The 17620-nt window shown below is 34.5% G+C and overlaps 1 protein-coding gene across 1 annotated transcript in view; it reads left to right on the top strand.

Annotated features, from left to right (window-relative positions):
- LOC113982579 (adhesion G protein-coupled receptor A3-like) overlaps nt 1-17620 on the top strand; it is a 261837-nt gene that overhangs the window by 98770 nt on the left and 145447 nt on the right. Inside the window, exons 4-6 of the mRNA XM_027710970.2 lie at nt 1257-1328; nt 9658-9729; nt 10512-10675. Of these exons, the coding sequence (XP_027566771.2) occupies nt 1257-1328; nt 9658-9729; nt 10512-10675 (308 nt within the window). The remainder of the gene's footprint in view (nt 1-1256; nt 1329-9657; nt 9730-10511; nt 10676-17620) is intronic.

The following is a 17620-nucleotide window of genomic DNA, read 5'->3' as shown; positions in this document are numbered from 1 at the left end:
TTTCCTATGTAGCTTTTATTAGGAGAACTTAAAGAATAATGCTAATATGCAATTATTGCACTATATTGTATCCTCACTATTTTTTCAGCTGTTCCCTACTTAATATCCTTGGCAGGCATTTAAGAAATATTTTCATTCTAATGTGATGTTTCATCATATAATTGTACAACAATGTGTTCTTTGTCTGATAGAAGAAGAATTTGTAGTGAACGCTAAAGAGATTGCCTTCACATTCCAGCTAATTGGATATGTCTCCATGAAGGCAGTAACTGGATTTGTCAAACTGCCACCTTTATTCTCCCATTTGATTACTTTAGTGTTTTCATGTATCAGTAGAAAAATATGAAATCCACACAATGTAATAAAGGAGTTGGAAGACTACTACTGATTCTAAAAGAAAAAATATATTCAGCCCAATTTTAAAACTTTTTTGGCTATATGATCACTTAAAATCCTTACATTACTGCAACTATTTAAAAAGACCTCTACACTTCCTAAGGATGAAAATTTTGGTCAAGGTTGAAAACCAAATACGTAAAAATCAAAAACTAGTTCAGAATGCACCAAGGGGCATTATTCATGTTGCTACCACAATATAATTGTTCATACCTGTCTTTGTCTCCTTCCTATAAGCGTCCTGTATACTATGTTGTATGTATGGCTTATACAGAAAACATTCCTTCACTTTCTGCAGATGAAAGTTATGGAATGTAATGCCTTTTACTGTTTGTGGTCCCAGAAAGCCAGAATATTGTTCTTAGAAGAGCTTCCCAAGTGCTTATCAAAACTGACCTTCTCCGTAGTTCAAATATTAACTGCCTTCTGGTTTCTGTGATTTCTTCAGCAAGAGAGGATGCTGTAAATGAGATGAAACATTAGTAAACAGTAAAAATACATCAATTTTGGCTGAATATCACATGTAACAAGATGCATAGTATTTTTCCTAAGTAAAAAAACAGGTGCTAATAACTTTGAGAAAGAAAATTCAGTGTTTTTGTAATAGTTTTTTGCATTTATTTGCTACGTATATAAAATCCCATTTTTATTAGATGTTGCAGTATGTGGAATATTGTTCAATAATGTTAATATAAAAGTTGTTAAATCTATTTAATTATGTTACATTATGGGAAAAGGTTTTATTTCTCATTCGTCTCTAAATCCTTAAATATTAAAAATAAAGATGCTGTAAGTGATTATGTAGGTGTGTATATGAATAAGACAGACTTAATATTTCATGGTCTTTTTGTTTGTTTCAGGGATCTTTCAAATAACAGAATTGGTTGCCTAACACCAGAAATGTTTGTTGGACTTAACAATCTTCACAAACTGTGAGTATAATACCACTTCTGTTTTAAACAGAAGAAATCTAAACTGTCACATGACTGACCTGAGTTTAGTTGGCAATAAAATTTCATTACAAGGAAGTTATAGGTTTTGTACTAAAAAGCGACTCTCCTGAGCCTTTGATTGTGATGAATTGATATTTTAAAGATATTTTCTCTATTTCAATTGTAAAATCTATCAGAACTCCAAAGAATTAAGTTTCATTTTCACATTGAAAAGAGACTGAACATGATATGTCTGTTTGCATGTATTTCTGTTTGTATGTCTTGGAAACACAAGTAGACAAATGAGACTTGTACTAGTTAAAAAGGATATACTGCTTGTTCTATCCATTACAGATAATTGACATTTAAAAACTTTTTTCCCCTGAAGTGTATTACATCAAAAAATAAACATTTACTCAGAAAAAAAAAATGAAGTACCAAATAAACTTGGAATATCAGGGTAGTTCAAACTGCTTTTGAAATATCCATCTTAGACTGGCTGCTTAAGGTGTTGTGTTGTAAATTTCATTTTTTAAAGTACTTTTTGAGTCATTAATCTGTCAAGTGATGCAAGGGAGAAAACCCAAAGACGTTTTGGGATTATAGTGCATAATGCCATGAGAAGATCTGCTCAGTAGCATTTACAAAAATAAAAAAAAAGAGTATTATTAAAGGAAGAGAGAGCAAATTGGAAAACATCTGTCATACTACCAGAAAAAAAGTAAGGACCTGCATTGTTAATACCATGGGCAGTTCCAGTGTGCTCATCTTAAAAAGATGACCAAAACTAGAAAGGGTTCAGAGAAGGTCAAAAGGAATGGCCAAAGGTCCAGTACAGCATAGGCAAGTACTATAAATAAGTAAGTTGACTGCAGATTTATTGGAAGGAAGGATCCTGTTTTAAATGGACATTTGGCCTGGCCCAGAAGGGCTCTCTGTCTTCATTCAGATCTATCTTCATTCCTGAATGAGAAATAAATTCCTATATGCATCATAGTGTGTGACAAATCTCATACTTTATTTTCTTCTTCTCCAGCCAGTTCTGGCTTTTCCTTGGACAAACAGGGAAATCTTTCTAGAAAGATATGCCATGAGGTCAAGATGACACCAGGTAAAAGGCTGAAATCTGGCATGCTTACTGATCACATTAATGAGAGTAACTATGCCAAGTCTCCTCTGAGGAAAACAAATGAGAACAGATGATGGGAAGAGCCTTGATAGCATGTGATGAACAGGTCCAGACTGGCCCTTTTTTACTCATCTGTTGAGGGTTTCTGGTGCCTCCTTTTGTTGTGCACAGTGAACATGACTGTGACTATATAGCTAGATTACCTTAAAAGGTATGTTTAATTCAAAATGGTGAGGTCACATGACCCCACCAAATGAAAGGTGTTTCTAGGTGGTAGGAACAAACTGAATGGAAACTGTTGAAATTCATGCTCTCTTAGAAAGGTCTGAAATTCCATTTGTAAATCTTTCAGACTCTGTCTTAGAAGTGAATTAGAAGTTCAGTACAGAACATCAGTCTTTTGATAGCAAAGAACAGAAATGCATTCCCAGCGAGTGCACAACATTTGTTCTGTGACAGTGTTTGGCTGTACTATCCCTTTTCTCTGAGGACCGGGAAAGAATGTGGCAGTATCCACACCCTTCACTGATGCCAGAGATGCTGGAAAAAGGCACAATATGCAGGCTGACTGCCCATAGTTACTGGGCTGATCAAACCACACCATTACAGTTTCTTTTTGTACAGATTTGCCATATCTCTGCTCATTCTAGTAGCTTGTAACCTTTCCTGGCATTAGCAGATTTTTTTCTGAGCTGTGAGAACCAAAGACTCACCATTTCCCTCTACACATTAACACTGTATTTTCTTGCATCTAGTCTTTTTGTGTTATCCTAAATATATTTATTTTTTCCTCAGGATGGGTCTAACTTTCATTTCCAAATGGGTGTAGATCCAGAGCTTCCTGTATTGTTTTTCTTCTGAGGCTCCAGTTTAAAGCAGAAATCTGAATCAGACCTTTCTTAAGTATAGTTCCCAAGTGACAATCTTGTTACATTTTTCAGTTTGAATAATGTTTTTTAATGAAATTACTAGTCACCTCGTTTTGAGAAGGTTCATCTCTTCTTATTCTCCTAGCATTGGCAAAACCTTGTTTTTGTTATTACCGGATTTCATGTTCACATTCTCTTAATTTTCTGAGGCAGAGTCTCTGGTGAAAGCACTAAATAGAATCACTCAGAAAACCATTTCTGCAGAGCACCAGTAATGTCTCACTCCCATCCCTTCTATCTTGTCCATTATCTTACCGTGTCTTGCAGTAAATGCACTTAACGCCAGGTTCTTCACGCTTTTCTGGGTATTATGTCCATGCATCAGTGGAAAAAATGATGATTCTGGTATTTGGAGATGTGTTATTCTGGCCTCTTTGTATTTTGTGTGGTAACTGAGTGAGTTTTGACAGAAAGAAAAATGGGAAAAAAATTTGGCAAATCAGAAATTGGTAAAAAATTCATATGCATCTATTGACAGTGTATCATGTAACTGTATAAAAAGATCACTAATTTTCTAGACAAGTTAAATTATGTCTTGGTTTTCATATAGATCTAGCATGATGCTGCATAATCAGGAGAAAATCATTAACAGTTATGCTGGTGTTCTCGTATCAGTGGAATTAACCTCGAAGGCCCCTAGTTTTCCCAGGTGTTTTTTGATTTTAGTTCTGAAGATCAGTAGTCATACTATAGGTGGTCTTGGGAAATACATTTTCCACAATTTAGTGTATGTTTCTCCCATAAATCGTATAATCCAAATGACCAACCTTACTGAAAAGAATACAGAATGGTAGTAATGTGATATATTTAGACTGTATATCCTATCTACTCTTTATTAATCTCTTAGTTATAATATTGTAGTATTATTGAAATATCTTTTGCACCCTGTCTTAGCATACTTTCCAAATTCCAACTTAAATGCTTCCCATCATTTTGCTAAGCTTTTCCTGTTATCATCTTTCTAGTTCTTTGTTCTATTAAAAATTTGAATTATTTTTTTCAAGATTTAGAATTGGTTATTGATCCATTTAGTCTATCTTTCATTTTTCTTATTTGGGTTTTAAATTGCCTTTCTAACACTGATCTAATAAATGGGACCATCCTTCATTCCAGTCTATGTGGTCTAGTGCTTCAGTAGTTTCTATTATTATTATTATTATTATTATTATTATTATTATTATTATTATTGTTATTGTTATTTCAAAAGTCTGTCCTTTGGAAATCAGAGGTTTAGCAGTAGATTAGTCTACATTCTCCTTTTACCTGAAGTAAATCAGTTCACAATTGCTATGTCAAAAGTTACAACTTTTTTTTTTGACAGAGTAGAGACTGTCCTTACTGAACCAAAGTCAAGAGCAGCACTACTTTTTTTGGATCAGTGATTGTTTTGTGAAGAAACACACCCACAGTCCTGATCAAGTGGAATTGTTCCCTGCCATTCATAGTAACTCTTATTCTTTGATCTCAGAAATCTCATATAATGTCATAATGCTGATAGTAATTATTTGAGCTGGGATCTCAGTTTGCCTCTGGTGTAAGAACTGGTCCTTGTTTGTGGACTGCAAGCTGATGCCACCGGTACTTCTCTAACTTTTTTGTAGCTTTGTTCCCCTTGGAAGGTCATGGACTTCCCAGAATCATACTTTTTAAACATGTTTAAGATATGATAGGTCAACTTTCTGTTGCTGGTGATGCCTCTGACTTGTGTTTACTTGCCACTTCAGGGGTATGAGAAAGCTGTTCTCTGGAAAGGTTATGGAGAAGCGTTTACTTAGTGCAACATCAGTTTATAATTGTACTGAGGAAAAGATGACAAGTTGTTAAACATGGAACTGGTTTCATAGACATCCAGTGTGGTTTAGATTACTGAAGGAGCAATTTAAAGATATATACTTATGCACTGATTAATGTAGTTGTTGATCATGGTAATTGGAGCTCTCCTGTGTTATGTTAGCAGAGATGAAGTACAGAAGCATCTTTGCAGGCTGTTGTCAAAACCAGTAGGGAGAGCCATGAGTCCACTGGAAGGAGCAAAGGACATAAATCTTTTCATGCACCTTCTGTGAGGTAGAAATAGGGGATTTTCTTACACTGTTTGCAACCACGAATACTAGGTGAAACAAAATAACACTGTGTGTTTCACTCAATCTTGTAAATCCAATTCAGTTTGAAAAAAAACGGAGTTAGAGCTGAAAAATCAGCTCTAGGCCCAAACTGACATAGTGTGGTTTATCTCAGTGATGTGATGCATAAATCTAAACTGAGTAGGGTAAAGGTATGTTTAAATACTTCACTAAAATAAAGAATGAGAACTGCCTGGTCTTACTCTGGAAAATGATTTCAAAATGCTTTCACGTCATATGACAGATGCAGCTGACAGTGCTTCACACAGTATGAGTAGATTTATTACATGTTTTAAGATACTATCTTAACTCTTTTGGCTTATATATTACCTTTTGGCTGTGTTTATGCTTTGATGAGGTGCACATATTCAAACTAAGAGTGACATAATTGAATGCAACAAATCTTCCAAATCTCCTTTGAACCCCATGGTTCAGTGCTTTGTCCCAGAATTATGTATGCAAATGTATTTCTGCTAGGTAATGGAGCTACCATTTACATTAATTTTGTTTATATTTAATCTAAATATTGAGAGCTGTGGAAAACTGGGATGATGCCACTGTACAGATATACCAGACTTCATTTATTTAGTCCCTTATCTCTTAGGTTTTGAAATGTTGCAGCCTTAAATCTGTTTCAAGAAGTAGCTACTGCTTGATCTTCCCTTTGGAAGTTTGAAACCAAACTTCCTCGTTACTTCCAATTGTTTGATTAAACTATATCTGATGTATTCTTCATCCTGCCTCTGAATCATCATCAGCAGTTAACTTTGTGATAATATTATACCATAAATTCTTATATGACTTTCTTGATGTCATTGAAGCAACTAGTCACTTTGTATGGTGCCAGAAATAAAGTACAAACCACTAACACAGTGAATGAAACAGACCCCATTTCATCAACATTTCATCTAATTAGAAAATATGCACTGTTACCTGCCCTCTCTGTGTTTCTCTTGTCATTTTTTACATCTCCTGAACCAGTTTGTGGGGATCTTCTTTTTGCAAAGAAGATCAGTCTGTCACCCTTGCATTCAACTTCTCCTTTTTAATACTGCTCATAAAAGGGAAGCATTCTTCATATTCATATACTCCTTCTTCTACCCATATTTTGCCTTAAAATGATACTTTGAGACACATAACTCTTTTTGACTGTTTCATGGCATTTATCGTTTATATTAAAGCTTTTGGCAAAAGTGTTTTATTAATTTCTGTAAAAACACAAGTATTTGGTATATTAAAAAATAAGTGTAGGATTGTATATATAAGACTAAAATGTTTTACCTCTGATAAAACACAAAGCACATCTTTCTGTTAATGGAGTAAGTTAATGGCATAGTAAGTGCTATCATCTTTGGAGTGCATTAATTTGTTATGTTTGAAATGTTTGCAAACTAAGTATTACAGATGTTTTTAGAACAAATGTCCTTTTAAATCAAGACAGAGTGGCTTTTTAGGGCATCTGAAATGGAGGAATTTCACAACACTTTATTTTTGGTGATATTTTAATTTATAGCAGGAATTTTGTGAACTACAGAACCAGGCATTTTGCAAAGTACTGCATCAGCTCAGAAATACATGATTTATTAGGGTGATTTGAGAAGATTTCTGAAAGTTTTGTTAAAGAACAATCTATTTCCAATGTTGGATATCCAGATATTGAAACTAGTGTTTCTTAGCCATAGAAGTATATTGCTTTATGACTTACACAGCCCTGTGAACATGATCCTAGTTTGCTAATTATTAGTAGTAATATCGAAACTTCAAACCAGGTCATTGCCAGAAGAATATGAAAAGTTGACTTACTGGCTTTCTGCTGATTTTTGAGCTGTCAGGAACTCAATTATTCCAACACTTGACAAAAAGAAATTCTGTAGGAATTCTGTAATCTTTGTCACAATAAAAAGAAATGAACAATCTGTATATGGAACACGAATCAGGAATTTTTAGGTTAACATATAGATATCTTGGTGAATTTGGTGCAACCTATGGAAAGTTCATGGATTCAGTAGACACTGAATGGGCACCTCTTGCAGATGCATGGGTACCATACACTGCTGAACCCTTCTATGTACACTTTGCAAATGACTTACAGTTTGTCCCCATTTCCTAAACTATTGACCAGACTTAATGCTTTCCTTTTGTCCAAATGGAATTCCCAAACTTCAGTCTTGGTGTTCTGTTTCTTTTGCTGTACGAAGCCTGGCAAGCTGTTTGAGGGAGAAGCTGGGATTTGCATCAGGTTGGAAATATTTCTGTACTGCACCAGAGTAAGGCAAAGGAAGCCCCTGTGTTTCTGTCTTCTGGCAGCCATCCATGCAAGGCCAGGCAGATTGCTTTCCCTGTCCTTCAGTTCAGCATGATTGTCCTCTGTCAGTAAGTTTATACTGCTGTAACTGCTTTCATATTGGTGGAACCACTCCTGATTTACTTCAGTGTAAATGTCAGGGTTATCAGTTTCTGATTTAGTCTGTTTAACATCTCAGTTCACTGAGCTGTTTCAGCATATGCATTGTCAGGCCAAAAAAACATGTGGGTAGGTCCATCTAATTTTAAGCAAAGAGGTTAACTGAGTCTTTGTGAAATGCTCAATATTTTTAGTTCCTGTTGACAAATCCAAAATACTAGAGGTAGAGAAATAGGTATCTACAAGCAAACGTTCATTTAGACATACCCACAGTTGAAGAGGTACTTGAAAGTTCTTCTAAGAGCTTTGCACCACAACTGTATTAAAGATGCACTGTAAAATAAAATCTTAAAAATCAGTTCAATTATATCAACACATCTCATTGTCACTCAATAATTTCACTTAATATTGCTGAGCCAGTTTATTTTTCTCTTATTAGCAGAATTTTACTTTAAACTACCAAGAGAATTTGAAATGTTCAATTGTATGCAAAAATGAGATTGGTTATTGCTTCAAAAGTGCTCCATAGCTTTCTTAAAGTAATTTATAAATTAACAACAATTTCTTCTCTTTCTTGAGTTCATTGATCCATATCTGGACAGGTATGATATGCTTTTCTGTAGAAAGCAGGGTTCTTGAGTTTTGATCTTCCTTACTTTGTGAATCTAGTTCAGACCTTTTGCAGCTTGGTAGGTTTCTCATTGCTAGCACATTGCTCTGATCTGAATATGAATCTTCAGTTTAGCATGCATTCTCTACATTGTAGACAAAAGAGAAGTCAAATCAATAGTTATAACAACATCGTATTGAATGAAAAAGTAAAGAAACCATTTTCTTTGCCAGTCTACTTTTTTTCTTATATGTACAACATCTCTCCAGTGAAGAGCTCTGAAATTTCCCTGATAACTGAAATTTTGTAACCAACCTTGAATTCAAACACGTAGTCTTCAGGCACTGAACAAAAAGGAACATATACCAGTATTTCAAAAGTAGGTGATTATTATGCTCTGGAATGTTAATCTTGGATATGCACTAATTTTTCAGCTTATGGGTATAGAAAAAGACTGTATTACTTAAAAATTAAACATTTAACTTTTGTACTATTAGGGAACTGGCAGAGCAGTACTGTTAAACTAGGCAAAATTGAATTGCATCTCTTTGCAAGTATTCAGCTTAAACCATTCAGCCATCAAGACAAGAAATAGTAGAACAGTAATTAAACTGGAAATGTCCTTAATTTTAGAGTGGGGAAAACTGGTTTGTTTAACGTTCTTTGTAATAAAACTATTTGTGTGGTTACTTTGAAAACTCACTACTGTTTTAAGGAATTGCTTGAATTCTTCTAAACATTACTAAAATAAGACAGTTTTTATTTCTTCACCTCGAAGTGACATTCTACATATACAATAAAAATGAACACAGGCCTCACTGAGTAATTATTTTATTAATATTTTCACTCAAATTCTAGAATAATTTCTTCTAGAATGCTATTCTATTAAATATGTAGAAATATTCCTGTTTATGAGACCAAGTGAATTGTATGTATATCTGCTGTGAAAATAAAAGAGTGTGTGATTTGATTTGAATATTACTATCACCAAAAAAAAAGCAATGTACAAATTTAAACATGTTTTTACTGTTGTCGAGCAAGCAAAACTTCTTAATTAGCATTGTAAAAATTATAGTCATTTTCTTTTCCTCTTGTATTTGTACAACTAACTGTAAATTGCCTTTTTTTTCCTAGGAATTTGTCAGGGAATATTTTTTCAAGTCTCATGAACGGACTTTTTTCTGAGCTGCTAGCTCTGAAAGCACTGTGAGTATCATCCCTTGTGTTCATAAATCTGAAATACTTGAGAAAGACACTAGAATAAATATAGTTTGAATGTGAATTCAAACTGGATTGCTTCTAGAAGTGCATTCCAAGTGTAAAATCTGCATTATTTTGTTATCAATGTCTGTATCACTGTTGATGAGCTGTCTTCTACCTGTTGCAGGGAAATGAATAGCACTGACCATTCAACCCCATTTCTGACTAGCCCAGTCTAGCCCTCCTAAGTAGCATCCTTTTTTTTTTTTTTGATACTCTATTATCTTAAACCTTTCCATGTTTTTATGCGTTGCATCATATAATCACTGTAATTACACAAACCCGGTAATTTAAAATATTTTCCCTGCAATTAGAATAACAGTTCCCAGTTATTGGTAGTAATTGTACCTTCCTGAGATTTAAAAGTGTATCCTGAATGCTTCCATGGTCGAGTTTCTACTTAAAGGGGGTTTTATTAAGGGAAAGTGTGTTATAGTATGATTTTCTGCAGTAACACATACTCAGGTTTTTTTCAGTAGTGTCAGTGATGTTGTTCTGTAAACAACCCAGAATTTTTGCATAATGTCGTGGAAGTAATTAACAGTGGGGCAGTGTATATTGGTTGTCTCAGAATATCTTTGTATTTATACAGCTATAGTTACACATCCATAGTGACGCATCTATCTAGATTAGTTCTCTTTGGAGTTAAATAATTCAAATCTAACAGAAGGAAGTATATTTATAAAAACTGCATGTGTACCAACTGTGATAATTCTTTGCCTTTCTAGACATTTCAACACTGATTCTCTCATCTGTGACTGTAATCTAAAATGGATCTTGCAATGGGCCAGAAATGCTTCGGTTCGAATAGCGGAGGAAACGGTTTGTGCTTACCCCAGTGCTTTACATGGACTGTCACTTTATAACCTGAAGGAAAACCAGCTGATATGTGGTGAGTTGTACTCTCATTTGATGTTACAAACTGAAGTGAAACCCAGGGAAAATACTAAAAACCAGATATGATAAAAAAAAAGAAAATCTGACTTGATTATAGGCACAAGAAATTCAGGTATGTGACACAGAGGATATACAACTAAGATTGAAAGAGAATGGAAAACCCCCCATAGTTCTTATTTCATATCTCAAGAACACTGCCAATATATTCGTAATATATAATTATGACTTAAAATATTAACTTGTGATGCCAGCTCTACGGTGTATACTGTGTGAAACTGAGGATTCCTACAGGAATTTATAGAATGTTTATTTCAAGTTGTATATCTGACAGTGTGAAATAAATGCCAGATTTCATTCTTCTATTTTTCTTTTATATAAACCTATAACTATACTTTTTAGCACCACATTCTGGGGATGAATAGAATTTTTATGGTGAGCTTCAGTTAGGTGAATTCTGTATTTGAAGATCTAGATGTGAAGCACTTTCTGGACATTTTCCACATAAGAAACATGATATGGTGTGAGGAAGAAAGCAAAAAATATGAATGAGTAAGGAAGACTCATTTCCAAGTGAATACTGTCTAGCAATGAGCAAACTAAACCAGAGATTCTAAAAGTATCACATACTGTGGAGAAAAGATCATTGCCTAAGGTGATGCTGGTGGGTTTCATAATCAGAAGTCTAATTCACATGTACTTGATTAATCACAGAATCTTTGAATCTTTGACGTTCTTGAATGGCAGAAAATTGCTTAGATGGTGACTTTACTATTGCCTTTGCAAACAAAAGGAGAATCACACATTTCTCCAAATAACCGCAAGAATGATGTGTGTTGCTAACAAATACATTCATAGCAGAAGGGAGATCAGAAGTTGACTGGAGCGATATATAAAACAACAAATACAGATGCTTACAAGTTGGGAGAGATGTGAAAGGATGTGAGTACTAGCTACAGATGGTCCATCAGCTGAATTGTTGAGGAAACACAGATACATGTCTGGAGGCAAATAAGGAATGATCTCCTGTGGGTGAAAGGCAGAGAAGTTTCGAGTAGCTTGGGTTACCGAACATTTGAAATTCTGCAATAATTCTGAAATATCAAACTCCCTTTTTATAGAGAGCCAGCATGGGCATCTTCATAGAGATCCATTTCCCAGCAGGAAAAGTACTTCTTCTGAAAATGCTGGAAGGATCAGAAGAGTGATTAAGGACTGTTAATTGGTATTTCCAGGTTACAAATAAATATAAACCTGTGAATTTTACAGAGAAAATGAAAGCAATTTGTCAGAATTTTGTACTTTAGTTCCCAATAGGACTCCTTATCACACCTGATACAGAATTTATAAAGCCCATCTAGTTCTCACTGCTATTTATATTGTCCACAGAACACTTGACAAGGTGATAATGACTGACAGTAGCTTGACACTGCTTCCAATATCCACAGAGAGTTTTACAGTGGTTATATTTGCTGAGCCTTCCACCAGCTCTGTAATGTCTGCCAGGTACTTCACAGTGCTCATAGTATCTGCTGAGCAACTCTCAGTGCCCAGAACATTTAGCAATTTTATTTTCCGTACCTTAATTTGAACATAAGCATAACAGAAGGCTATCTGGCACCAAAATAATATTGAGAATATTTAAAAATATGTATTGGAATATGCATAGAGCTGATCAAATTAAACATATCTTAAAGAAAATATAGAATGATTTAAAAACTAAAACCTCCTGCATGTGAACATCTTCCATGCTGTCAGACATTTGTATTTATAGTCACTGTTCTTCCTTCTACACGCTAAAAGACTTCATGAGGTATTGCACTCACAAGATGAGCAAAGAAAAGAACGAAAGGGGAAAAATAAAAATAGAAGGGAAATGGGCAAAGATATTTGCAGGTGAGTTAGGGAATGAACTAAAAAGTCAAAGTATGTGGATTCTGAATAGCTACAGGGAGCAGTTTGCCATCAGTTTTTTAGGTTTATTTTATATTTTGATGGGATTAAAAAATCACCTTTTGAATTTCTTTCTAGCAAATCTTTCTCATGCATCTGATAACTCACGATAGCCAAAGTAGTGAGTTGCCTGTTGAAAACAGTTAAAAACCTCCTTTAGGGATTTTTATGAGTTAAGTAACTGCACAGTTACAGAATTCCCAGGGTTCTGCTTGCATATTTCTCTAACAGCTTTTAAGAATTATTTAGATCTTCTTTAACCAAATTATCCAACTGTCAGAAGTGTTTAGCTATAAAACAATTTTTCACAATGTTTTCACTTTGTCTTCTGCCTTAATGATGAGGGACTGTGATGAATTCATGATGGTATGGACAGAGTATGTTTCCAAAAAATGATTGTGAAATTGGCTTCATACAGTGCCTGGTTACTCTTTCTCCATGCGTCCAAATAAGACTCAATTTACAGTAGGAAAATTACACTTTCCTGAATACCAGTGATATAAATTCCACCTGAGGTCTGATAGGAGTCCATGATTTTCCCTGGCGCACATCAGCAGAGATGGATTCTCTAGGCCAAATTCTTCACTCAGAAAAGACCTGTATGAGTTTTTGTCTTAAGGGCATTATGAAAGACTGCTTTTAAAGCTGGGATCTGATTATTTTTACTGATAAATGAGATATTAGAATTTAGTTTCTTGGCCTCAAAGCTGTATTGATGTTACTGTACTAACATCACTAAGAAGTAAAAGTTCAATTGTTCTTCAAATTACAATTGACATAACTCTGATGGAGCATTTTTCTGTTAAGAAATGTTGACTCATCAAAACAGATGTTTGGAAAAGTGCAGACCTTCTTCTTTTCCCCAGTCAGATTTTATTTAAAATTTAGAAAGTAGTTGACATAGTATTAGATAAATTATTTGGCTAAAAATGATATAGATATTTACTAAATAATACAAAAAATGTTGTAAAGGTCAAATTATAAAAATCATTGGATGATGCTTTAAGACATGCTTATTTATTTATTTACTTATTTATTTATTTATTTTCTTTGACATAGATTCTTAAAACACAGTGTGGCTTGAAGTGCTTTCTCAACAATGATGGAATAGTGTTGTTTTAGATATAGTATTTCTTGAAATGTCCTTATAATTTTACCTGATATAGTTGCACATTGTTTTCCCTTCACTTGTAGCAGAGTAAGTCAGTGTACACTGTCCAACAGTAAGAACTTTGAAAGAAATATGTACTTTTAAAATGCTAAGAAAAAAAATAGATAGGTATTGGGAAATTTTGTCTTTGAAAGGAGACTTTTTCAACATTTAAATTTAAGCTGAAATCAGCTGAATGCATTCACTCTCTTACTGTGTCAGTTTTTAAAAATACTGTCAATTATTCTGTGTTAGGCATGTTGGCTGAGAAATGAGATTTGAATTTTTCGTGCCAAAAATTAAATACCTACATTGCTGTTTGAGTCTTAAAATGACAAATGTATGTAGACTGTTTTTAAAAGTTTCCTTTCATATATAAAATATATTGCAATAACAAATACTGGCTCAAAGTTAAAAAGGAACATTTCTTCTTCATTTATTTCTCTGTATACTAAACATTGTTTTGTTTGGATCTCATTTGTTACTGACTTAAATTTAGGGATGACCTTGAGATTATGGTTTCAACTGTTTCTTTCTTAATTTACAAGTCATTCTTGCTACATTAACACAATGTAAATATTGAACTGTGGGGGGTTTCCAGTATGTAGTAACTGACTAAACTCAAAATCTCAAGTACGAGGAATGATGGATTAATTGTCCAGATTTAGATTCCAGTCCTGCAGTTTCTTGGCAGTTCACAGGTAGCTTGCTGCATTCATGCAGAGCATCATTGTCTTCAAGAATATGCAGGATCAAGACTTCAGCTCCAATTCTGCAGGAAGTGCCTAATCATATGAATAGGTCTAATTATGTTGAAATAGGAATAGTCACATTAGTAACCTTTCACAGGATTAGGTTTTGCAGGATATGAATAGTGATACAATTAGCAGTATTTGAATCCTCTTCCAATTATTTCTGGTTTACAATGTTGGCAGTTCATTATTTTCTTTAATAACAAAATTTATATAATAACAGAATTTAACAGAATGCCTATAAATTGAGTAATGTAACTATATTTTGGACCTTTCAAAGATAGATGGGGTAGATTCATTTTCTGCCAGAGCCAAGTGGCCATTTTGTATATCAAAGTTGGTTTCCATCCTGTCATTTGGTAGTATAAAACAAACAGTGCTTTAACCTTTTGGTTGCAAATTCTATATTTCTCATTCTAGCATGATCAGTCTCAAATTGGGGGGGAGAGGGGAGAATATGTTGCCCTACATTTAATATTCAATATTATTATCTAATTTCTTTAGTGGCAATTTAGAACACTGCTGCAGAGTTGGAGGCACAAAGGTAATAATAGTTAAATCTTGTGAAATAGTAGAAGTATTAAAATGGTCAGTTGAGGATAAATTTTACTACTACGCATTTTCTTGCATCTGTGCTCACACATGAAAATCCAGTTCAACAGAACATTTCACCCCTGAAATCTTGCTGATTTAGATGTTGGAAATGTACCCAAGTTGTTTTTCTTACCATAACTTACTCTTACACTACATTAGAGGTTTTTAATGTACAGTTGTATGTTATTTTCTACATCATCTTTGACTACTTGTTCCAAAAAGTATGCAAATTAACTGAAGGAAAGATTTGCTAAGATGTAGTGAGAATAGCAGTGAAATGAAGCGTCTGACTGACCATTCCCAAAAGCTAGTTGCTCATGAGCAAAGCAGTGGTAAGACAGACAACCTTGACTGCAACCCTTGAAGTATCCCCTAAGATATATTCTTTATTCTTACTATCATAATATGTACTTTAAAAGACTAGGGTTAAATTTTATACTGGTGATTTCTAGATAAAATTATGGAAGCTTCTTTACCAACCCTGTGTTAATGTTGTCCAGTTAAAAACATTTATTAGAGTTTGCTGTAATTAATCTGAATTGTTCTCATGGGAAAATTCTCTATAAAGCTTCCATCCCAACAACCTCTCTTTTAATTAAGTGGAGTATACCATAGTGATATTTCACATTTTTATAGCACCTTTCATCATACGGCACTTTCTTTAATGCTTGTATAAAAATGGCTGTTGAAAGCTGCAGTTTCTGACACTGTCAACTGGGCTGAGAGGAGTTTGGAATGGAAGAATTTAATACTTCAGCAGAACTGTCACTTGTTAAGCATCTTTTATGATTTTCATATTTCTTTTTTGTTTGGCATTCTGGCAACACAGATGAGTACTCATGCAGCCTGATGGACCCTGGGCAGTTAGGTGCAATCACTTCCACTCTTGGAACCTTCCATGATCCGAGTGTGCAGTAATGATATGAAAATAAAAAGAAGGTATCTAGGTATATTTAGGGTTTGGAAAGATGAGTGCCACCACTCCACTTCTCAGTTAGGTAACACTAAATGATATATTTGTTGATACCTGTTGGACCTCTTGGACTGAGTCCAGAGGAGAGCCATGAAGATAATTAGGGAGATGGAACATCTTTCCTATGAGGAAAGGCTGAAGGAGTTCAGGTTGTTCAGCTGCAGATGAGACCTTAGTGCATCCTTTCAGTACCTAAAGAGGGTTTATAAGAAAACTGGGGACAGGCTTTTTAAGTAGGGCCCACAGCAATAGAACGAGGGGTAATGGTTTTATATTAAAAGAGGGTCTATTTAGATTAGATATAAGGAAGAAGTTTTTACAGTGTGAGTGGTGAGACACTGGCAACAGGCTACCTAGAGAGATATGGATTCCCTGTTCCTGAAAACATTCAAGGTCAGGTTGGATGGGGCTCTGAGTAGCCTGATCTAGTTGAATATGTCCGTGCTCATTGCAGTGGGTGGTTGGACAAGATGACCTTTAAAGGTCCCTTCCAGCCCAAATCGTTCTATGTTCCTATGATTTTGTAGAGCTAGGTGCTTTACCTTGCTACTGCTCAGCCATTATTATTAACTGCAAGCTCTAATGAGCATGCAAAGCCATGAGCCTGCCAGCTTGCTTGCCATAAGGATAATTTGAGAATCAGAATTAGCTTTCTAACAATGGCTTCTGACTGTTGCCAGTGAGGGAATTTGTGTTGATGAATCTTTCAATACCATAGCTGCCAATATGTCATGGTCTTCATGTTTCAGCATGTGGCAAATAATCGAATGCTCCTAAAATAGACTTCTGGGACAATTTGAGAATAAGAAGTTGAAAGGTTGCAGCAGTTTATTTGATAAGAAAGAAATAGGTGATGAAAAAACTATTTGACCATTCTTTTAAATTCCTTGCCAATGCAAGACAATGAAATCTTTTATTTGTTTAACTAGACCGAAACCTTGAATTCCATATTGTGGAAATCTTTCAAGTAACTGTTACCATTTTACAAATTAAAATATCATGATAGCTGACATTTGTATTAGATGCTATTAAGTGAAACCTACTGTCTCTGTATTTCACTGCTTATACTTTCTTATCAAGTAAATCACTGCTATCAACAGTAAATAAGAAAGGGTTTTGCCACTGCTTCCTCACTTAAAATGGTTGTAATTGACACAACATGCATCAGTCCCTGGAACCAGTGCAAAAATGATAATTTATTTTCACAGGGCCTTATAAATCTGGGGGAAACTCCCGTAGACAAAGACAGGTTGAATAACTTTGTCATCTACCTGCTGAGTGCTGAATGAAACCTGTATTACTTGAATTTGCTAAAAGTGATGAGATTTGAACTGTACTTTTCCCAGCTCAGACTTTCTTAGTTTCATTGTAGGTATGTATTGTTTTAATTAAATAAATCAGATAAGTTATAGGATCCAAATGAGTCTCAGTGACTCGTCCAAAGCTATAATTGTAGCTCATCTCAGCATATATGCACTGAATTTAATCTTCTGTTTTGTAGATATTGAGTATCTTTATGAG

This window comes from Pipra filicauda, unplaced genomic scaffold, assembly GCF_003945595.2.
Source record: "Pipra filicauda isolate LSUMZ 115617 unplaced genomic scaffold, ASM394559v2 scaffold15_size4787011_pilon, whole genome shotgun sequence".
In the NCBI taxonomy this organism is placed as follows: domain Eukaryota; kingdom Metazoa; phylum Chordata; class Aves; order Passeriformes; family Pipridae; genus Pipra; species Pipra filicauda.
The sequence above is the reverse complement of the archived record's forward strand: the minus strand, read 5'-3'. Positions and strand labels throughout refer to the sequence as shown.